At 39.4% G+C, this 24,359-nt stretch overlaps 1 protein-coding gene across 1 annotated transcript; it reads right to left on the bottom strand.

Annotated features, from left to right (window-relative positions):
* Positions 1-788: 788 nt before the first annotated feature.
* LOC587350 (Hermansky-Pudlak syndrome 3 protein homolog) lies at positions 789-22,715 on the bottom strand. The gene is made up of 20 exons (XM_030986996.1): positions 22,603-22,715; positions 21,497-21,742; positions 20,306-21,116; positions 19,488-19,594; positions 18,224-18,408; positions 17,506-17,616; positions 16,869-17,005; positions 16,088-16,342; positions 13,469-13,586; positions 11,445-11,528; positions 9,418-9,575; positions 8,663-8,834; positions 8,042-8,140; positions 7,322-7,423; positions 6,181-6,279; positions 4,210-4,273; positions 2,725-2,882; positions 1,729-1,857; positions 1,362-1,542; positions 789-1,014 (listed from the first exon to the last, which is right to left on the bottom strand). The coding sequence occupies exons 2-20, from the start codon at positions 21,708-21,710 to the stop codon at positions 836-838; spliced, it is 3,363 nt and encodes a 1,120-aa protein (XP_030842856.1). The 5' UTR covers positions 21,711-21,742; positions 22,603-22,715; the 3' UTR covers positions 789-835.
* Positions 22,716-24,359: the final 1,644 nt, after the last annotated feature.

Here is a 24,359-nt window from a genome sequence, read left to right as displayed (position 1 = left end):
CACTATTTGCTAATGAGAGTTGTGGTTTCTATTGAAGATGATTTCCAGCAATTTTTTATGAGGTTGTTTTTATTTTACTGGTTTAAACAATTAATCTACTGCAGGATAAACAATCCAGATTGAATTATAGCCATGTTCTCTCGACATACGATGCCCATACAAGAGCTCAAGATTAGCTTTCACTTGATATTTGGTCTCGTCAAACTCTAGCAGGGCTTGCAAATTAATACAAACATTTAGCTATTTTAAATTCTAAGATTTGGTCGGTAATGTATTGGGGAAAAAATAGCTTGGACTTGCACAAATACCATAATATCATACAAAGAACATTTCATGCACCAAAATGTTTGAAGAAAAACAAATTGTATACAGTTTACATATTGCACAATGGAAATTATCTGTAATATTTTCATGAACTTAAAGGAGATATTTGGAATAACACTCCAGTGTATCTCCAATGGATAATATACTCTAATGAAAAAAAATATACTGTTAAAGATATTCATAACACCTAAAGATAATATAATAACTTCTTTGTCAACTGTCTATTTTCCTATCTCTGTATCTCTCCCTAGCAACCCTCAATGATTTCCAGTCCTGCTGCTACTATCTCCTCAATAAGTCTGCTGACCACCTCTTTTCTCTCTCTCTCTCTCTCTCCCACCCTCTCTCTCTCTTTCTCTCTCTCTCTCTCTCTCCCACCCTCTCTCTCTCTCTTTCTCTCTCTCTTTCTCTCTCTCTCTCTCTCTCTCTCTCTCTCCATCTCATCCCCTCTCCCCCCCCCCCCCCTCTCTCTCTCTCTCTCCTCCCCTCCCCTCCCATGCCTTCTCTCTCCCTAGCAACCCTTAATGCTTTCCATTCCCGCTGCTACTATCTCCTCCCTAAGTCTGCTCGCCCGGTCTCTGAGCAGTGACCTCTCCATGTAGGGCATAGTGAGGGTCAAGGGGAGGTCAGAGGGCAGAAGGGAAAGAAGAGCCGACGCTTCCAGCTCTTGAACCAGGTAGCCGAGTACACCTACAAAGAGATTTTAAAAGATTTTAAAAATGTGTAAACTTGTTGGCCTAAATGGAAGTTAATACGCTCATGAAACTACACTTACATAATACAAGGGGAAACGGTTGCTTTCAATCAATTAGCCTGAAAAGAGAATAGGAATATGGGGCTTAATAACTATTCACTTATTGCTAACAACTTGATATTCATTTAACATGTATATGCAAGGGCGTCATCTTAACCCATTTCAAGCCACATTATTCTACAGGTTAAATTGTCTGTTTGGAGCCAGAAGGGCTTTAACTCATACACTCCAGTACACAGTCAATGCCCTTCTGGTTCTGAATGGACAGAATAATTACACGTACCTGACAACATCTGGAGCGAGACGGCCTTGCGAGTCTCCATCCCATCGGTAGTCTTCTCTTCCAGTCCCTTGACAAGTTCGACCAGAACGTGAGACCACAGGTCCTCCCGGTGCCCGCAGTGATGGCTCGAGAACTCCACCGCTATGCTAGGGTACTCCTGTATCACCACAGACAGGGCAGCCTAAGGAAAAACAAAATGATTGCTTGTTTATGGTCTTTTTTCACATTTTCCTGAGGTGAATATTTCTTATTTAAATCAGTCTCATGACGGTTTCTAGAAACTGCCCCGGGGGGGTTAACTGCTTTCATGTCAATCATGAATCCTCAGAAATGTACTTCATTTTCAACAACCTTCCCACGTACTTACTTTTGTGTCTAGTTTTGTTTGGCACAGAAGCTGCAACGATCCCTTCCCCCTGCATTCCTTCATATCCTCTATCCCATCGATGACGTACAACGCTACTTCATCAGTCAGGTGCTCTGAGCAGAGTAGACTCTGTAGAAGAAGCAGATGGGAAATATAAATTGTGTGGTGGTGGTGGTTATTTTACCTGACTGCTAAGAAAGCATAAATGCTTGTAAGTAAGCAACCAGATGGCCAACGGCTTTAGGTCCTCTCAGAGGGACCTGGTAATGAGGATTAATGCCTTACCAAAGGGCACTAGCGCATCAACTTGGTTTCAAACCCGGGTCACCGGATCACGAGACCACTGCTCTACCGACTGAGCTTTCGCGCCTCCTCCTTAAAAAGGTGATTATGATGGCGTCTCGTATAGCGCCAGTAATCGCATCTGCCGATTGCTCATGGCACTTGCTTTACCATGTCTCACAAATTCAACGTTCTTGGTCAGTGTTTCAAGTTAAGATTATTTTCCATGAGTCTTTGTGAGCATTCTTATTCATGACAACATTATTAAATCAGTCATCAGATTCAGGCTTCCTAGGACACAATGTATGCACATTCTCTGCTACCTGGGGAGCATTCCTACTCACCATTTTACAAATGCTCACAATGCTAAGCAAACTACAATAACTTTCGCAACCTACCGGGTGCCCATATAACACATGGGTGGAGAGCGGCAAATGTGGATTAATGCCTTGCCAAAGGTAATAATTGTCCAGAGTCAAGTGAATGAACCACTATACCACAACACCTCCACAAACTAACTACAGTCAAACATGTCCATAGCGACTGCCCAAGGGACACACAAAAAGTGGTCTTTGTAGACAGGTTCCTTTAGTACATGTTTCAAAGAGAAACCATTTTCAAGGGAAACAAAAAATGTGGTCTTTGTAGACAGGTGGTCACTAAAGCAGGTTTGACTGTATGTATATGCTGGAACATTGCCTGAGTTTCACTGACCTGTAGTCTCATGAGGACTTCATTGCAGCAGCAGCAGGGGCAAGGAGCCCCGCTCTTGGTGGGCGTCTGGGGCTGGGTTACGGACCCACTCCGGCCTCGCTGTAGCCTCCAGGACCTGGCCTTCTGCTCTAGACCCGTGCAGGTCTGCCTCAAAGAACCTATCCAAGTTAGATCAAGCAATATAAAATAATTTGTCTTATTCTCAAACTTAAATGTACTCTGTAAACTTATTTCATTGCGTACATACTTATCAAGTATTTTGTTACTTGTATAATTCACTTGTTCTATTATAAATTGTAATACTGCATGATTTATATAATATCATTTCACTTTGTAGATATTTGAGTAGAAAAATTAATCAAATCAATTCAAATCAAGTCAATGGTAAAAACATGCATGCATTTTAGTGTAGCTGAGTTACTCAAATTGTCTCAAAGAATATATTCAACAAGTAAGGCAAAGAGACATGAATACATGCCCTTGGTCTGCATGCAAATCTCCACATTAGGGCAGATGTGTTCATATGTTCTGGGGGTGTTTTACAAAGATCCTAAGTAGAACTTAACTCTAAGTTGGACTTAAAAATTATGGACAGCCATTGGAGTCTTAAAATGAAATATATTCAAAAACAAAAATTTAAGTATTTTAGACTTCTCATTCATTCCACATCAAGTAAAAGGTCATCTCCTTGATAATAGAACATAATTATGATTTGAATCAGTATTTTATGCCTTTTAAAATAACTTTTACAAAATATTTTCAGAGATGCTAATGGCTTTCCATAATTTTTAAGTCCAACTTAGTGTTAAGTTCTACTTAGGATCTTTGTGAAACACCCCCCAGGAATGGTTACAGTAATACAAGCACACACAAAATGAACATAACATACATACATAATGAACCCCATGACCTATGAACTTTGATCTCATGACCCCAAAATCTACTAGGATCATTGGCTCAGCGAGATACATACATGTCTTGAGTTTGAAATAGTAATCTGTCGATTAGTTTTGATGAATGTTACCATGAGCTATTTTTGCATACATAATGAGCCCTGTGATTTTTGACCTTGGGACCCCAAAATCTAATCAGCTCGTTGGCTCTGCAAGATACATACAAGACCCCAGTTTGGCGGGAATCTATCGATCGGTTCTTGAGATAACAGGATCACAGGAACAAGATGTACAGACGGACGGACGGACGGACAGACAACCCGAAAATATAATGCCTCCTGCTTCTTCGTTGCGGAGGCATAAAAATGACTATAATTCACCACACATTTCTTCGGAGACAAAAAAACATCACGATGTGAGCCCAAATGCCAATGGACATTTTTTCTTTTGTGTAGTTCACATGTATACGTCCATGTATACAACTAACCTTCATCTCTTCCACTTTTATTAGATTTCTTTATAAGAAGAATGTATGTGTACCTCCTTCATAATTAAAAAGTGTGGACTGTATATTGTGTTTTTGGTTTCTTACCTTGGAATGGGGGGAGTTTGTTCAGCCAGTTGAATCTTCCAGCAAAGCAGCCATCACCCTGAGGCTGTAAGAAAACAATCAAACAGCTGTAAGGTAGAGGTGTCACAGTCACATAGGCAAAACACTTGGCTGGTGATGCGAGGGTTAAGGGTTCGATCTCCGGCATGGCACTAATGTCGTTAAGCAAGGCGTTTTATTTACAATGATAAATGGATACGTGGTAGGATGAGAAAGCCGTTTTTAAGTTTTTATGCAATTCTATGCCTTAAAAGAAAAAAAAACATAAGTCATATCGACTTTGGAAGTTTGACCACGGCCCTGTTGCATAAAACTTACCATTGATGGTAACTTTGCCATCAATGGTAACTACCATGGAAACCTTGATTTTGATTGGCTGTTGAGCCCAGGGCTCAAATTAATTTTTTGCCCACGGGGGCTCTTCCAAAAAAAAAGAGCCCCCGTGAGCCTTCTCACGGGGGCGCTTTTAGTGCTGACGGGGGCTCTTATTTTAATACAAATTTCCATTGAATTGGTACCCGTGAAACTCCTTGGTATTTTATCATTATCATTTATCTAAGTCGGTATTTTTCCTCTTAGAAATTTACTTGTTACATAGCTGTTATTGACTTTTATCCCCGTGAGGACATTTTCTCCATTTCTTCCCGTTCTGCACATAAATTCCTCCTCATTATTCGGAGCAACCTTATTTACATTCTTTCTTTACTTTTAGTCTTTACCATATCCTTCCAAAACAGAGGGGCGGATCAAGCTTTTTGCTAAGGGTGGGGGGGGTACCCCAAATACGATGTGGAGCATCGTCCACGAGCCGCATAGCGGCGAGGCGATTTTTGTTGTTGCTATTTTGAACCCCCGTAAGTGGTGTTTTCCTGGCATCTACTAACATGCGGATCATCGTCCACGAGCCGCGAAGCGGCGAGGCGATTTTTTGGTGCTTTTTTGAACCCCCGTTAGTGATGTTTTCCTGGCATCTACTGACATCTACTAATACTGTGTAGGTCTGGACACATGATAGCATTTTTCTGTGCACATCACATTTTTCCTTGGCAGCGTAAGGGGGGGGGGGGGTCAAACCCCCTAAACCGCCTAGATCCGCCCCTGCAACATCTTATGCCTTCTTCCTCTTCTCAATATTGATTTACTGGTCGGGTTACATTATTTGCTGGTCTTTAAGAATCACCAGATTTCAGAGGATTCAAACTTTCACAACGAAAAACTTCTCCATGTTTCAGTCCTTGCGCGATTGTCGATCACCAGCTCCAGCAGATATTGGGCGTCAGCGTGCACACCGGTACTACCAGCGCAGTATAGCCACTGTGCTGACGGCCGCACCGCGAGCTTCCGTTGTTTGTATCGGGAATACTCGTAGAGATGGTAGAGAAAGCGCCATCTAAGTTCTATTTCATTGGTTTAAGGTTTGAAAATTAATACTCAATATTGTGTTAAAGTTATATCAGAAAAGATAATCTTAATTTTATAATTCCACGGGGGCGATTTTTAATTTTGCAATCGCCCCCGTGAGCAACCTGACGGGGGCAATTATGGAGCTCACGGGGGCGAATCGCCCACCGCCCCCGTGTATTTTGAGCGCTGGTTGAGCCCCATTACCATGGTAGTTGCCGTTGATGGCAAAGTTACCATCAATGGTAAGTTTTATGCAACGGGCCCCAGGGCCGCATATTATAAAGAGTTATGATTGATGTTAAGTTTGATCAATACACGTCACACGATGAGCCATAGACTTACGCTCAATATTAACCTTACGATCAATCAAAAGGCTTTATAATACATGGCCCTTCATATATCATACACATTTCAGAACTGTTTTCTCCAAGACTTGCCCGAATGTTCTACATGGATTGTAATATATACTATTTGACTTTAATAAATATTCATCATTTACAACTTTCTTCTCTTTTCATAATCTATCATGAACATGGTGTTCTTGCTTACCACATGTGCGTGCGTACGTCGACAAGCTCTGGACGTGTTCATCATTGAAGGCTGATCAGAATGAAGCAACTGAGATAGGTAGATAGGAACAACCTCTTGCTAAAAAAAAAAGGAAAGAAAGAGAGAAATTATATAAATAATGATAATGATATTCTGGATTTACAAGCCTTGTGCGTTATTGTTTTCACTCAAGGTATCACTGTTCCTTCAACGGCCATCTTCATCGTATGCACTTCATCTAAACATGCAAACACAATCACACAAGTTTGCTTTAAAGCCCCTCTGCACTTGTTTGGCCAGGAGGGATTAGACCTCACTGCGTGGTCACTGACAGGTGATTATCCCATCAAATCAGCTCTCAATTAACATAAGAAAAAGGGGATCATGGGGGACCAATGGGTACCACTTAGGCATTGTTGGCTATATAGAGGGCGCAAGTAGTTACAAGTAGTGCAGTGGGGCTTTAAAGCTCTTTCACTGTCATTGTGTAATGTTTACAAGGTATTTGCCACATATTTTATCTTTCTCAAATATTTTCTTGGTCCATTCACTCGTTTTCAAATTATCTTTACTCCTTGACATTTATATATCTTATTTCTGTGTGAAGATAAATTCAATGTTTTAATGCACTTTCTTAATCACTGACCTATCACATCTTTCCCATAAGTGATCAAAATTCTTCATATATCAAATATGTATCACTCTCTTTTTATAGTCTTTTTAGTATTTCTAGAGCAGTTTTCCATGCATTTTCAAAGACACCCTCAAAACTATACTTATATCTAGATACCCGGTACTAATTGTATCAAACCTGACCAATTAACTCACTCACACAGTGGACTGCAATGTCTTCAAAATGAAAAGAAGATATTGAGGGTTCAGTGACACAAAGACGTAACCCCATATTTTGCCAAAATGAGTATTTGTTATTAAAATGTTCAGAAAAATGTGGGCTTTCCAGGAAACACAAAGACTTAACTCCACCCAACACTCCATTGAAGTCAATGGCTAGTGAAACATAGACTTAGCTCCTAAAGGTCCAAGTGCTCAGTGACACATAAACCTCTGTTTTTCAAAATGGACAAAATGGTGTTACGTCTTTGTGTCACTGACCTCGATATCATCTGTGCTGAAATCTTACCATAGCTTCAGGGTAAAGGTGTTGCCATTTTGCAGAGCACATCACTAATTCCAATAATCTCGTCAGCAGTGGGCAGCTTGTGCCCGAACCAGGGTTGTATTCCTGCACAAGAAATTTCAGATATTACAATTGAACTTTAAAGAGAAGTTCAGACCAACAATGCCCCCCCCCCCCCCCCCACAATTAAAAACAAACAAAACAGAACAAAAACAAATCTTTCTCATTTATCTAATTCCATAGACTGGTTGAAGTAAAGTAAACTGAACTATGCATTCCCTGTCCTATATTGGTACGTAATACCTACAACAGACTACGTCTGGCTTCACTGACCTTCCCTTCACAGAGAAGGAAGGGCGTCTTGTGTCGAAGCACAGCAGCTTCATGAATCTGGACAGATCAGCTGAAGGCAAGCATGTGTATTTTGAAGCTTTACTATCTGTGACTTCCAGTGTTATTTTTTCAGTTTAGGACGATCACACATATTTCTTTTCAGATCAAAGATTTCTACATCAAAACATCACGGTTAAAATAAATAAGATTTTTTTTTTAAAGAGAGACAAATTTCAAGGAGATTGTGGCCAATTCATGAGTGAACCACCCCCCCCCCCCCCCCCCCCCTCTGATTTTGGCGACAAGGTATGAGGGTAGTTGATTAAAGAATTCCTCATATCAAACGGTTATTTCTGTCTACTCTCTGGCCATACATTGAAGTCTGCTTACCTTTAGAATGGAGGTAGCCTCTTTGAGAGTGAGTTGATCGTGATCTAGGAGACTGAGTAACACTTCTACCATGCACTCCATTGCTTCTTTACATATAAGCTGTACAGACAAGATAAAAAAAAAATGAGAAGGAGGAGAAGAAGGAGAAGGAGAAGAAGAAGAAAGTAGAGGAGGAGAAGAAGAAGGAGAAGAAGGTGAAGGAAGAGAAGGAGAAGGAAGAGAAGGAGGAGGAGAAGAAGAAGAAGAAGTAGAAAAAGAAGAAGAAGAAGAAGAAGAAGAAGAAGAAGAAGAACGTAGATAAAATGAATATGAAAATACAACTTGACATAAATGGAAAACTGAATGAATGTAGAACAAAGTATTAAAGGAATAAAAAGTATTTACCCTTTCATTATTGCACAAAAGCAAACTGAAACCTCATTTTCCACACCCCTCCAAATTTCGGGTCAAAGCTTTAGATTTTGAGTTTTCAGAGAGCTGATCCTCTGACAGACACTAAAATGGCATATGATTGATATTATTGTAATCTATGGCTTATAAGCTTTCTGTTGATATATAATTCATCTTTTTCATTTTTTCAGTTTGGCTATGGTCTTTAAGATACAAGTACATTACTCTTACCCTGGCAAAGTCAGTAAATTGTCTGTTAGAATCTAGGATGAGACTGGAGTTGGCCGGGATGAGATGTAAGACTTCATCTGGAGTAAGACAAGAGGTAGCGAACTTGGCTTGTTCCATCTCTCCTAACTCTAGATTGATCAGGATCATGGCTAGGTTATCACTTGCGGACCACCTATAATATCAGCGAGAGAGAGAGAAAGAGAGAGAGAGAGAGAGAGAGAGAAAGAAAGAGAGAGAGAGAGAGAGGGGGTGGGAGGGAGAGAGGTAGAAGAGGGAGGGAAAGAGGGAGAGAGGGGAGGAGGGAGGGAGGGAGGGAGGGAGGAGGGGGAGAGAGAAAGAGAGAGGGTGGAGGGAGAGAGAGAGAGAGAGAGAAATAGAGAGAGAGAGGGGGAAGAGGGAGGGAGAGGGTGAGAGAAAGCAGTTTAAAAGTTTGCATTTGTGAATACAGCAGTCAAGAATCCAGTACATGACATATCAGATAAAGAGCAAAGTTATCAACTAACTTTAATGGGTCTTCATATGATGCACTGTTTAGAACTAGAACGGGACCCTGATTCTTAATTTAATTTTCATTGGAAAAGATGCTTAAAAATGCATTCCACAACACATATCATTAAATGACGTTCAGACTAGATAAAAAGTAAATACTTATATAGTTATACTGCCTAAACCGTTCGCGTATAGCGATTGCAATTAATCCTCGTAGTCTGAAAGGAGGGGGGGGGTATAGAAATTATAATCAATGAATAACTTACTGATAGCTATTCTCAGATTGCAGCTGCTTCAACTTTTGAAGCACTTCCAATCTCTTCTGCGGACTCATATGACATTTGACCTCGCTCAAAAGAAAAAGCTGTGAGCAGCGTGAAGGGGCCAGATGACAATAAACATCAACTATACGCTGGGCAATCACCTAAAAAAAAAAAAAAGAAGTTTGGATCAAGAAGTTGAATGCTTGTAAAGTACATCTTCAATTGTAAATAATAACAATAATAATAATAATATTCCGCTTATATAGTGCTTAATACAATGTCTCTAAGCGCTGTACAGATATGCTATTAAAATTTGACATCATTTTATTGTTGTCTGCACCATCACCTGCTATCACAGTACATCCTATCCTAGAGACTTGCCCGACATATCAACAAGTAACATATATGCAGACTAGACGCCCTTACAAAATTCAAAGCCTCGTTAACTCTATGACCATGTTGATTATTTTGTTACATGATCGTTAAATATTTATTTCGAACTTTTGATACGATGATAAATTGATGGAAAAAAAATATTCATCTTTGAAAAAGCAGCTTCAGAGATACTGTAATCTCAAGAATGCTAAAGGTACAATTTTGTTTAAACATATAAACATAAATATATTCATACTAATATAAACAATAGAATCCACACAAAAATATATAACTGATCATACAGGACATGGTGGTACAGAAGAAAAAAAAATTAAGCAATGAAATGTTTCTCCACCTATTATCAAATGATACAATATTAATGATTCATCCGTGTCTATACCTAGAATTTGTATTAAAGCTTATCTGCCGTAGTTTACAGGAGGGACTAGACTGCCCTGCAAGGTCACTGGACAGGTGGTTATCTCATCAACTCAGCTCTCAGTTAACATAAGAAAAAGAGGATCATGGGGGACCACTGGTCACCGATTAGGCATTGTTTGTTATATAGAGGGCGCAAGTAGCTACAAGTAGTGCAGTGGGCCTTTAAAGGGTACATGTAGTAGCACTATGGCGTACAGGCATATCTGCCCTAAAGAGAAACCTTCTTAATTTCCTACATAACATTCAGTGTATCCGTGCCTCTCTGGATCTCTGCCCTGCATTACACATTGTCGGCTGCCCGCAAGAAGACTATAACTGCCATGGACAATACATAGCTCTTATGGGCAGCTGATGATTCATGCTTGATTCTAATAATATGATGATAATGATACTACTACTATCGTGTGAGTGTGTAATTGGGTTTTTACAGACGTGTATCAATTAGATACATGATTATTTACGTCTCGGTCTGGGGACAGACCTTTAACATCACCATCCGACAGATGCAACTCTTAAAGGGCCTATCTCACTGAGCGGCTAATGCTTGCAAATGTAGCGAATTTGGGGTTTCGCCAGAGTTTGTAAAATGTTGTAAAAGGTTGCAAGAAAGATTGCAAACAGTTTTCTTTGTTGTAAACAGTTTTTCTTTGCGAATTTATTTTTCCGCAAACATTTGCAGGCGTTTGCAAAACAGTCGTTAGCGTTTGCAAAACAGTCGTAAGCCTTTGTAAACGGTTGTTAAACGGTTTTGCTCTTTGTTTTCGTCAGTTCTCTGTGTTTCGCCAAAGCTAGCGACCACGTTACCATATGGTTCCTTTATAAAATCGACCCATTGAGTACCAGTAGTTAGCAAAAGGTCTCAAACGTTCACAAATAGTGGCAAAGGATTGGCAAATAGTTGCTAATCTTCGCAAAAGTTGTCGCTAACATTTGTTTACAGTCGCTAATAGTCGCCAACTGCCTTTCGCAAACACTTTCGGAGACATTCGCTCAAATGTTGCTAATTGTCGCTAAACGTCACTTAATGTCGCTGATTTTCGCCAACATTCGTCAGAAAAGTTGGCGAATCCAAATTCGCAACGTTCGCAAGCATTCGCTGCTCAGTGAGATAGGCCCTTAAAGGATGTGAGTGACAGGCAGGGATTAGAACCTTCGACCCTAAATCAATATTCCCAACAACAAGAAGGTACACAAGAAGCAGGTATAATACTAACCTCATCCATCAGCTCTTCAGTAGAGCCTCGAGGGAAGAGCTTGGAATCTAGAAAGCTGGTTAAACCAGGTCCTAGCTGATGATCCTATTTCAAAAAGAAAAAGAAAATTAAAATACATGTATATATATTTTTAATGAATATAGAACTATTAAAAAGAAATGGATTTCTTCTGGCTTAGTTCTCTCTTTCTATAGCCATAAATACACATGTGCACATCTATTAAGCACATCAGCATTGAACTTTGGTAAAATATTATTATTTTTAAAAAAAAAATAAAAAAAATAGATTTATAAATTATTCTTCGCAACATGAATGTTAAAAAACATAGCTTTCCCTCCTCTCTCTCTCTCTCTCTCTCTCTCTCTCTCTCTCTCTCTTTGCCCCCTCTCTCTCTCTCTCTCTCTCTCTCTTCAAATATCTTGCTCCTTCACCCTGTATCTCTTCCCCTCTTACTCTCCTTCATTCCACCTTGATCCCCTTTTCTAATTCTCTTTTTTTTCTTCATGTCAGTGCTTACATAATCACAGTGTAACAAATATAGCATAAGCATTATTAATACCCATTTACATTTCAAAATCCTTAACACCTAGTTAGTTTTCCTTTTCACATTGACAACTGAAATCTCTTAATCGCTTAATTCAAGGTCCAAACATGCAGCTCCCATAGGCAATGGGGTTATGAAACCCAGTAAATCATTCTTGACAGCTATAAATCCAACCTCAATTACTTATTGTACTGGCCTCAACTAAGTGAAATTTGACACTTGCTACCTTTTCAAGATATTAGTTAGGTTTACACGGCAGTCCGTTTAATTTAAATTTAGGTCATGGTTTTAAACTTCAATGTTATCTTGTAGTCAAGGACTGTGTAAACGCATTCATTTTTATGGAACTTAAATTTACCTAAAGTTAAAATCCACAAGCCATCTTAATATCCCCATCTAGCCTGGGCTATTTTGAAACTGCATAGCCTGGGGGGAGGGGGGGGGGGCTTCTAAGGTCTTCCCCCCTATGATCTCGGCCATGAAAAGGCTGATCGCCGCGAAAATTTGCAAGCATGTCAAGTGAAGTGTATAAAATACTCTAGTAATGTAAAAAAAAATTAATGCAAATAAGGTAATACAATTTAAAGTTTTACCCATAAATCATATATTCTTTTGTTTAAAAAATGCTCAAGACTCAAAGAAAAAAGTCATAAAATTTCAGATTTTTTGCATTGAAGAAAAATGTCGAGGGGGGGGGGCTTATTCCCCCCCCCCCTCCCCCCGGCTAGATAGGGTTATGGTTAGTGCAATAACTACGAGCAGCGGAGGTTACACCAGCTTGTTGTTCAAATGAATTCGTTCACACTTTGAATACTTGTTTTAGTCCTGGTCATTTCTCCTGAATTAAAACTACAAAGGTTCCATGTGAACATAGCCATAGCTCATTCTATTGTCCGGATTCACAAAGAAACCTGCTTTCGCCACTTAACCTCCTATCATCAGTCATCACTTTTAACTATCCTCCCCACTATCCTCCCCACTCTACAATGCCATCAGATGTAATCCTTAAAGCTGGCTTCTACAGAAGTCTGAAATAGCCTTTAGGCCTAACTGTATAAATCGTTATGTTATTGAGCACAGAAGGATGTATTATGTAACAGTTATTATTTAGAACCAAGGCCGAACCCAGAGGAAAGCTTATAAATTGGTGGCAAAATACCCCCATGTGTGTAATTGATAAATGAGATTACGACTGAGAAACCTAATTAATGTTACTTTTGGAGGATTGCAGGGGCTTATATTATGTAACACAGTAACAGGCATTATAAATCATGGCTCGACTGAAATAAATGTTCACAACAGAAATGGTACATCGATGGCAAAACAAAATTAAGAGAGGCTATCATTTACTAAAAAATGGACAATAAGGAAAATCCTTATAAATTGTCACTTGGGTGACAAGATATTTCTATAAGAAGTTATGATTGAGAGAAGGATTGTTTAAATTCTTCCTCTTGCTACATTATGAAGGGAAGATTACCTTCGGTATGAAAGGTTGGGTGAAGGCACCAGTGATCGCCTCTAGCACCTTGGACAAAGAGTGTTCTGACATCTTCAGGTACGGGACAGCCAGCGACCAGTCTGTGGCATTTGGAGACCTTGAAGAACAAAAAGAATGACAGAATAATAGCTATCTCATCGATGGCATAGGGAATGGTGGCAGTATACAGCAGCGATTTTTCAATTTTTAGAGCATGTATTAAAAGTGAATGGCAAGAGCAATGAAAAAGTAGATTTCCATATTTACAAAGGGCCTACACATACATGTACTCATTTATCTGAGTTTTATACAAGATATGCATTTCTCTTACATCTATACATACATGTAATAGAAACAAGATAACTAAGACTAATATGCCTCCGGCTACATATTAATTCATTGATCAATGATTCTGTGACCTTTAACATCCAACCTTTAACATCTGACCTCACGGACCCATGCTTATCACTTAATTTCTTTAGTGGTTTTAAATACTTGAGCCTAGTTTGATCGACATTGGTTCAATGATTGTTATAAGCAATAAGATATTTTCTGAATTTGTTAACACTTTGTTCCACCTCTTACAGTCAAAATCTTATCAATTCATCCTTGCATGCTCATACATACTTGATCTGAGTTTGGTTTGAGCTCCTTCAATGCTCTTCAACTTATTTCAGTAAAAAGACATTTTCTGGTACTTTTTAACACTTCTATGACCCTGTGACTTTTGACCTCTTCCAACCAAAATCTAATCAGTTCATCCTTGCATGCTCACACATTTAAATACTTTTCAAGTTATTGCGTTAATAAAATATTTTCTAATTTTGTTTTACTTTACACTAGACAAACAACCCGAAAACTGGCATCACCTTTGGTGGCGGAGGCACAACAAAATCCTGCAGTTAATTGCCTTTATATGTGGACAGACCTCAAGTATGCCATACTGGCTAAAAGAGGTACTTCACTACCTTGCCGGATAATACATCTCTACATTACTAATAATTTTTCTGCTTTGCCTTCTCCACACTTCAACAAACAGAATAACAATAAAAGAAGGCTGTTAAACACTATTTAACATAGTTGTGAAAGAGCAGAGATACTATAAGTTTCAGTAAGTGTTTCCTTTCTTTTCCTGATAGCACATAAAATATAAATAACAGGAAGATGTTTAACACAATAAATAGATAGTTGTGAAAGTGCAGAGATACTATTAGTTTCAGTAGATGGTCATTTTTTTCTAGTTAGAACATAGAATAAAAATAACAGAAGGATGTTTAACACAGTCAAAAGATATACGGTATGTGAAAGAGCACATAAACTATTTGTTTCAGTAAGTGGTCTGTTTTTTCTTTTCTTGATAGCACATACTGTAGAATACAAATAATAGAAGAATTTTAACACAGTCAATAGATAGTTGTGAAAGTGCAGAGCTGTTACTCCTTCAATAAATCAGGGGTGATAGTGAGCACTAAAAAAAAAATAGTTTTTTGTGTTTTCCCCTCAACCACGCCCCCCTTGAGTAAAAAAAAAAAAAAGAGGATTCGCGGGGAAAAAATGGCATCTAACAACATTCCCCCCTTTCGAGTAAAAAAATTGGGCAAAAATAGGGCAAAATAGGGAAGAATAGAGAAAATAAGAGGAAAATCAAGAAAATCAGGATCAAATAGGGAAGAAAAAAAAAATTGGTAAAAAAAAAAAAAAATCAGGAAAAAATCGGGAAAAATAAAAAAAATCAGGAAACCGATTTAAATCGGGTTTTTATCAGGCCTGATAAATAGTCTTTTTTTCCTCTTGATAGCAAATAGAATAACAATAACAGAAGGATGTTAAACACATTCAATAGATACATGTGAAAGAAAACAGAGCAGCAATCAAGTCATTAAAGTAAATAGTATTCATTTGTTCTTTTGATAGTACAATAAATGGCGATATTACAGAAGGATATCAAACGCAGTCAAGAGACAGCCGTGAAAGAGCAGTGCTACTTTTCTTTTCAGTAAATGGTATATTTTTCTCTTTATAGCACATAAAATAACATTAACAGAAGGCTGTTAAACACAGTCAAAAGATTAAGGTAAAAGAGCAGTGAGTTTATTCCTTTCAGTAATTTTTTTTCTTCCCTTGATTATATCAGCCTTGCTGCTACACTCTCTCAAGGCTACAAGAGACCTCTGCTGGGAACATTTACCATGACTATTCAAAGAAAAGCTTTCACAAGAATTATAGTAAGGTTCATTCCAAGATGCTTTTAAATTTGTTTTTATCTTATTTTAAATCCAACTAGAATTACCACAGACACAGCATCACTTATTGATAACATCTTCTCAAATACCTGAGATAATATTTTGAAGGCTGGAATTCTTTGCACTTTCCCAAACCATTGACAACTTTGCAAATCCCTTGTACTGTCTATGTTTGGTGTGGATGTTTCTTTGATACAACACTTGGCTAAACATAATTGAGCCTCTTAGAATTGTTTAAAGTCATGCAATGCTTTCCTGTGTCACAACAAAAATCATATGATTCAATCCTTAAATCCATACAAATATAGTCTTCCTTGCAAACAACATGTTGAAAACTATGCAACAAAATCAAGATGAAATAAGTCTCAGTACATACTGTGCATGTATCTGACCAAGAAGAGCGCTCGTCTCACGATAGAGGTGCTCAATTGTTCCGCGTTCACCAGTCTCCTCCTCCTCCTCATCACCATGGCAACATTGCAGCATCTTGGATCGCATCATGAGATGGGCCTCTGTGATAAGGTGTTGGTAGGCCGAGACGCTGGCTTGGCGGAAACCTGTCGCTAGCTCGATCATGTCGTCGAGGAGATCAGAGGCTGGTGCTTTCTGAAGCACATAGACACTCCAATCACTGGGTATGAAAGAGGCAGATTATCACAACTTTTACGCTTTCATTTTTGTTTAAAAATGTTGCATAAAACAGGAGAAATAATTGACCATGTGATCAATGTAATTGATTAGTGATCTAAAGACAAACTTTATGTGAATTACATACAGTGAATGTAAGTGATATTTTAATGATGGGACCAAATAAAAATGATTGATTAAGTTGTAGAATAAGTATCCTACAACAGGAGAGTTTAACTTTCTTAAAATGTACACAATACAATGTCTGTATGTCAATTGCTAATGAAGTTCTATTGAAGGTAAATTTTCTGGAAATATAAAAGATTTTTCTTTTAATTTAAAGCCCCTCTGCACTAGTTTGGCATGGCACTGGCAGGTGGTTATCTCATCAAATCAGCTCTCAATTAACATAAGCAGAAAGGGACCATGGGGGATCAACAGGTACCACTTAAGCATTGTTGGCTGTATAGAGGGCGCAAGTAGCTACATGTATAAGTAGTGCAGTGGGGCTTTAAAAAAGTGATTCTCACCTGCTTGACTCCTCCCCCTCGTCATTGGGTGCCTTGCACAGGAGAATCACATGACTGTCACATGACACCACCTTCTGAACACTGAGGAATGGTCGCAGTGATACCAGGCAGATGTCTGTGGTGGGATCTGGGCAAGCCTGACAAAGAGACAGAGAGAAACAATACATTAGAAATACATCATAATTCATGGAGGAATAGCCAGCAGTGTCACATGATCATCACATGACTGTAACTGTCACATGACACCCTTGTATGAACACTCAGGAAGGGGCCCCAGAATTATAATGAAGATGTGAGATCTGGGCAAGCCTAGAAACAGGTATGAAATAGGCTCTAAATATAAACCTTTTTTCAGCTTTTTTCAGTACAAATTCACAAAACGTTGAATTTGCAATACGTAAATCTCAGATTCTTCTCTGAAATATATGACCATTTTTCGTGAAAATCTTGCTCTTTTAAAAATAACATACTCCTACTCTTTTTTATTGCAATTCTGTGAACATTTAGGGGATGTTCATACAAATTTGTTATGAACATCTTCTATTAAAGATCACCCCTTCTTTTGAGAAATTTCCAACTATCATGCGTTAAAAAGGTGAACCCATTTAGGTAGCTAACGGAATAGGTATGCACTCACATTAGACTGGCCATCGAACGTCTCTTTGTTGTAGATGGCTGCTGCACTCACTCTGTGGGAATACGTCTCCAGGCCGCTGGAGGAAGCAGCATACAGGAAATCCTCTCCAGCCTGTTATATATATCATCAGGTGACAGAGAAAACGGTGAAACGCACAGTAATATCCTGTTAACTACTGAATTCTCTTGCTCTAAAAAAAGTATTTAAAGAATGAGTTCTGGGAAAAGTTAGGATTACTTTGTGAGCTTTTTCATTAATTCTCTTTATGTTAGTACCGGTACATAGAAAAATGACAAAGCAAATTATCATGCTCTTCCTCACAATGTGGAAGACAGATAACACCATGTATGTACATGTAGCTAGGTAAATCAATTTTGCTTTTCAATTCAATATGGTGGTTAGCTTCATTGCCGCCCTCTAGGACGAAACATGTGTTGAAGAACCTGTCTAGGAAGGCCACCTGTGTACAGTGGCCAGTAGCCCATTTCCATTTGATGGCTTTAAAGCCCCACTGCACTACTTATAGCTACTTGCGCCCTCTATATAGCAAACAATGGCTTATCGGTGCCTGTTGGTCCCCCATGATCCCCTTTTTCTTATGTTCATTGAGAGCTGATTTGATGAGATAGCCACCTGTCAGTGACCTTGCAGGGAGGTCTAATCCCCCTGACCAAACTAGTGCAGACAGGCTTGAATACACATGTTAGTCTATAATTACCTGCAGAGATACAGCCTCCCCTGTGTACAGGTAACGAGAGAGAGGGCTGACTTGGCCCGTGATGTCATAGACCAGGCCCTGCTTGGGGGTGCTGAGTAGACAGCACATGCCCAGGAGCTTCCGACTCTGGAACGCCTCGGACGTCCGTGCTTGCGCAGATGCAGCTTTCTCTAGTGTAAAAGGGGCTGTAACAGAGCATCACAGACAAAGAGGTCTTGTAATCAAATATGACAAACACTTTGTTTATAGATGTAGATTTCTGTGTGTTAAAGTGGCTGTAACAGAACATCACAGACAAAAAAGTCTCATTATCAAATATGACCACAAAAATTGTTTATAGACCTATGCAGCTTTCTCGGTCAAGCTCGCTCCATAAGGACTGCTATTCATAAGGAATTAAGGACGGCTATCCATAACGCGTGACTAAATGAATAGCAGTCCTTATAAATAACATGCAGACCCCACTTTCTCTGGTGAAAAAGGGGTGGTAACAGAACATCACAGACGAAGAAGTCTCATCAAATATGACAAAAACTTTGTTTATAGATGCAGCTTTTTCTGGTGTAAATGAGGCTGAAAAAGAACATCATAGACAAAGAAAAGTCTTATCATCAAATATGACAAAAACTTTATTTATAGAAAGGTTTAATTGATCTACCAGAGATATGACATAACATAGTGAATACAAAAGACATAAGTCCATACAGGACTTTCATTGCTTAATTGCTTTTCATTTAAATAATTGTGGCATATTTTTGACATCGTCAATTTTACTGGAATAAATTGTATCTGAATTCCAAAAAATTATTGTACAACGGCATCATTATTAACAGAAGTGCCCTCTTGTACATAAACACTTCAGAGTACATGTGTATAGTCACCTGCAATTTTGTGGGGGGGGGGGGGGGGTGATCAGTAAAACCTCTTGGAAGCCCACTTGCACAGAATGGAAAACAGAAATTATAAGAACACATCGAGGGGTCAGTGACAGAAAGACGTAACTCCATTGGGCCATTTTGTGAAAAAGTGGTTTAAAGATAGAGATCCACTTGGGCCTAAGGAGTTAAGTCTATGTCTCACTAGCCATTGACTTCAATAGGGTGTTTGGTGGAGTTAATACTTTGTGTTTCCTGGAAAGCCCACATTTTCATATCAAATAATCATCTTGGCAAAATATGGAGTTACTTCTTTGTGTCACTGAACCCTCGACATACAAACCTCTACTAAAGTGAGATACAAGATATATCTGAATTCAGTTTCTTACCTTTGGTGTAGGTTGGCAGGAGTTGTGCAAGCATGAGGCCTGCCTCTGCATTGGGAAACCTGCAGTAGAGCAGATGGATGTAGGATGGCACTTTCTCTGGGCTTGACCTACGGATGGAAGATAATCACAGAGCTACAACGCGGATGTACACTGAGCATTTGGGGGGTTCATCCCTCCGTGTTTAAGGAGAAACTGTGCATGATATAGAGTGGTGAAGTGTGACTTCATCAAAAATCTATTTTTGGAATTTCTCAATTCTTTCTTCATTTTCCGGAAGTGCATCAAAAATAATGTCCAAATGTTGAAAACCAATTGAATAGTACTGGCTGAGATATGACCATCTGAATAGATAGATTTCCTATGGGAATTCATTGTTATATTGCTCTAGCTCATAACAATACGAGCCAGAGTTCCTATAGGAGATCTATTTATTCAGATGGTCATATCTCAGTCAATACTTAACATATTCAATTGGTTCTCAACATTTGGACATCCCCACCTGTGTTTGCCCTCCACATCCCACATGAAAATGGGGGGGGGGGGGGTGCCTTTATAAACACATATTAACCCATTGCCTACAAGAACCAGGTGGTCCCTGTATAAAGCCTATGAGAATGCAAGATTTCAGTAGTCGACCAGTTAATTTTTTTTTCTCATAAAGGTTAACCACTGAATACAAGTCTCTCTGCAAGCATCATACATCAATCTGCTCCCAGTCTGATTGTTGAGGGCTCTATGTTCAGCAGAATATTTGCTAACTTTACTTGTAGAATTTAAAAGAAGGAGGGGGGGGGGGACTGATCATGAATGATATTCACCTTTTTCCTGACTTCGCCTTCTGAGCATGTCTCACTTTGAACGGTGCTATGCCAGGAATGCTGCTGACTGGGCCAAGGGTTTCCGCAGGACCATCCTTCTGTTTGAGGTACTCCTCGTCCAGAATACTTGGAAGAACAATGCGATTGTGAGTCGCCCCCGAAGGCTCGGAGGGTCTCACAGTCACACTCCTGGCTTCAAAAGTCCATTCAGTAAAATGAGAATCAGTGACGAAGTAGTTGTCCGGCATTGGAGGCTTAGAGTCGGTGACAGCATCCAGCACGGATTTGCATGCGTGGGACTTACCCTCCTGTGGCTTAGATGACCCTGTGGCTTTTCCACTTGCGGAATCAGCTGGGACAGCATGCAACGCAGCACAAGAGATGCGGAACTTCTGAGAGTTGATCTGCAGGACGTGGGCTTCGTGAGATGACGTAAAGGCAAAATGGGCGCCGCAGATATCGACGTGCGTCGTCTTGAAACCATCAACAACGATATCAACGAAGTGCTGAAAGTCACGTTGGCTGGAATTAACCACCAATCTGTAGATGCTGATGATATCTCGCATGCCCAAGACCAAGTTGCCATTCTCGTTGCAGCAAGCAAAGCACTGCACATGTCGCTTGGGGCGTACTTCTACCACCTCCAAGCACTGCGCTTGTGGTCCCTGTTGGACATTTTTGACCGGAGAACCTGATCCGGCTATTCGAGCTTTGGTCAACTTGTCTGTATCCTTGCATTGGTCCCAGTTGAAGTAGGCTCTCACGTTGTTAAACTTGCCATCTTCGTCTTCCAGCAGGAGTATGTAATTTCCTGGGAAACAGTGAAGGTTATTTATCCAAAATTAGAAGGCTCATTGAAAAATGAAAACACACTATCTCAGGTCTTAACACAGATAATAAATCCCCAATTGTTTTCTGCTGCACGGTGTAGGAATTATTATTGTTAATTTTTGTTACCTTCAAATAAAAAATTAAAGATATTAATCAATAAACTTGGATGGCACTCTTAAGATTATATCATTTTTCATGCTGGTAAAAGATGGTGATTATCACAGCAAATCAAAATCAGGACAAGCCATCAGTTTAAATGTCTACACAAAGCTGGCTTCATTTATGTGAACATTTAAATTGTCACTGCTGCTAGTGTGGCACCACCTCTAGCTTACAGGCCTTTAATCTTGTGTCCCTTACCTGGTACACAGAACGCTCCCTTCCATGCCAGCCCAATAGTCTTGACCGTCTGGACGAGAGTGCATTCGGATCCTTCCAGCAAGTAAACCTCCACCGTGTGCTGGGATGTCGCCACAAAGAGGTGCTTCCCAGACGCAAAGATGACGTGAGGTTCATGGCTTGGGCTCACGACCGTCTGAGACTTGAAGTGGTGACAGGATAGTACCTGGACCATGTCTGGCTCTACTGACTCTACTCCTTGTCACCCTTCGAGAAAGGAATTTTTTTAAAGAGCTTAATTGATCATCTTTTCTTCTTCAAATTGGCAACAATTACATTTTCTTTCAAGTTTCATTCCTAATCTGTTCTAACAAGTTGTGTTCTAACAAATTATCATATCTCTGAAATTCGAACCTGCGTCCTCGGCTGATTCAGTTTCTAACTTCCACTGTTAGCTGGATAACAGGCGCACGCCCCAATGCCTAGTTTTACAAAGTGTGTTATACCCTTGCACGCGCGGGCCGAACCATGAAAATATCACGCATTGCCGATCTTTGAACTTGGCGTCTCTGTAATAGGCAGCATTTGAATACATAAATAGTCAACACACTCATAACACACAGATGCACGCAATCATACTGATGCGGCTGATCGGCAAGTTTGACAGCGCGCTCACAATTTGAATTTTGTTAATTATTCTTTCCATTAACATCAGAAACTAGAAAGTTGAGAAAAAAAATTGTATTTTACTGCTATTTAGGTGTCATCAATCGTCACTAAAGTACCGATTTTGAGTGAAATCACTTGAGTTTTGTACAGTGGTGTTTGAAATGTTGAGAATCAATAGCACAGCACAGCTTTGATTGAATACACAGCCAGAATAGTTACAATGCACCGGTTCTGTGTGTGAGCTGAGCTCGCGCTCGCCAATGTGTAGGCCTACAAGTACTACAAAGTCAATTAGGCAAATCAATGCACGTCGAATCAGACACAGAACATCAAAGTTTAACTCTCCGATTAGCCTGATAAATCTTCGCACGAGGTAAAGTCAAACAATCATAGCGAGTTTATCACATCAAAACATCATAATACATCTAGCTTGTGAAAATCTAAATCATCAAACGTACCGAATTACCGATTTCCAAGTAAATTCTTAGGACTCGCCGAGCCTGTGTTGTTTCTAAAATTATTGCTTCACATGAATTAGTCTTTAATTCAGCCATTTTCTCTTTTAGTGATTGTTCAAAATCAAGCGGGCTGGTACAAAAATATACACGACAACATGATGTTTCCTATTCATTAAACAGGTTTCATCTTGAACCACGCCTATCAAAATAATAGGCTTGACATGTGATATTCATTTTATTTGTTTATTTGTTTATGCATATTCAAAATTTCACAATTCATTTTGGTTAACAACACATGAAAAAGAATCAGAAATGGCGCTCTGGGGGGGGGGGGGGGGTGGCAAGAGGGGCACAATGCCACCCACTTTTTCAAGTACCCCAAAAAGTGCCACCTTTTACATGGGAAAGTGCCCCTTTATTAACTTTGCAAGAAGTGCCCCTTTTTACATAGGAAAGGTGCACCTTTTACTTTGACAAGTACCCCGTCCCCTTTTCACCTCTGATAAGTGACCCTTTTAATCCGACACGGACCCCTTTTCCTTCGACAAGTTCCTATTTTTCTTTGCAATAATAGTGTGGTACGGTACAGCTCCCGTAGGATTTCTGTGCCAAAGTTGCATGATATTTTTGCATTTTGGGATTCATTGGGGTCCAAGCTATCAGAAATTGATGGGGTTCAAATTTTCCCGAAGACACCAAATTTCCCTATTGCGCGTTATATAAGCCATTTTGGCGCCCATTATGGACCTCCCAAGAAATGAAGGAGGTGTCTGAAAATTTGAACCCCATCATTTTTGGCCAATTGGGACCCTTTTGAAGCCAAAACAGCAAAAAATCAACTTTGGCACAAAAATCCTACGGGATTACATACCATACCGCACTATACTATCCCTTTTTCATAAATGCCTCTTTTCACTTCTTTTAAATACCCCTATCAAAATCTGATGGGTACTTCAAGTTCCGTCGTCAAATGCACATTTCCCATTCTCAAAAGTGCCTTTTTGATTCTACATCTACATCTAAGGCGGTACTGGACAGGACCAATTGGTATATACGTCCAGATTCCTGGTGAGTGCCTCTTTTTTAGGTGTAAGAAGTGCCCCATTTTCACCTCTGATAATTAGATTTTGTACTTTGACATGTGTTCCTTTTCTTTTCTAATAAGACTTGTCTTATCCCTTTCGATAAATGTCCCCTTTTCCTCTCATCATCAAACGTGCCCTTAATTTCAAGCGACTATAAGAGCAATTTCCCCTAAAGCCCGCTCGCGTTTATGATCCTACAATACTAGTCTTATTAAAGGTCTATTCAGTCTTCCGTTTTGAGAATGTGCTTATAACCCCATCAGGATTGGGTTTTTCCTCTTTATAAGATTTAATTTTTCGCACTGCGACCTCACAAATCTTAGAATTTTTCCTCGCTCGCAAATGAATTTTCAGACCATCACACCCAACTGCAAAGTATGATGCTTAAGCAATATTTTATATGATGTGTAAAAAGAAACAAATATTGAAATCATCCCTGATAATGTAATCACAATATAGGGGTATCAATGTCTAAAAAATTGTATATTTTCGCTTTAAGATTTCCCTTTGAAGGTGCCTATTTTGTTGGTGCCCCCCCCCCCACTTTGAAAGTCTCTTCGCCGCCTATGAAAAGAATATAATATAACAAATCATTTTCAATTTTACAATACTTGTGAATTGAATTCACATGAAAAAGAATATTTCAATGTTGTATCAAAGAAAAGTTGCAAC

Source organism: Strongylocentrotus purpuratus, unplaced genomic scaffold, assembly GCF_000002235.5.
Source record: "Strongylocentrotus purpuratus isolate Spur 01 unplaced genomic scaffold, Spur_5.0 spur5_scaffold_16, whole genome shotgun sequence".
Taxonomy (NCBI): Eukaryota; Metazoa; Echinodermata; class Echinoidea; order Camarodonta; family Strongylocentrotidae; genus Strongylocentrotus; species Strongylocentrotus purpuratus.
This window is presented reverse-complemented; position numbering and strand designations above follow the sequence as displayed.

Excerpts from the sequence above, each read along its gene's own strand:
- LOC587350 (XM_030986996.1), bottom strand. The coding sequence starts at position 21,710 with ATGGTCCAGGTACTATCCTGTCACCACTTCAAGTCTCAGACGGTCGTG. Across the intron at positions 17,617-18,223 it reads GGGAGGCTGTATCTCTGCAG|GCTGGAGAGGATTTCCTGTA; the intron begins GTAATTATAGAC and ends TATATATAACAG. Across the intron at positions 11,529-13,468 it reads CCCAACCTTTCATACCGAAG|GATCATCAGCTAGGACCTGG; the intron begins GTAATCTTCCCT and ends TTTTTGAAATAG.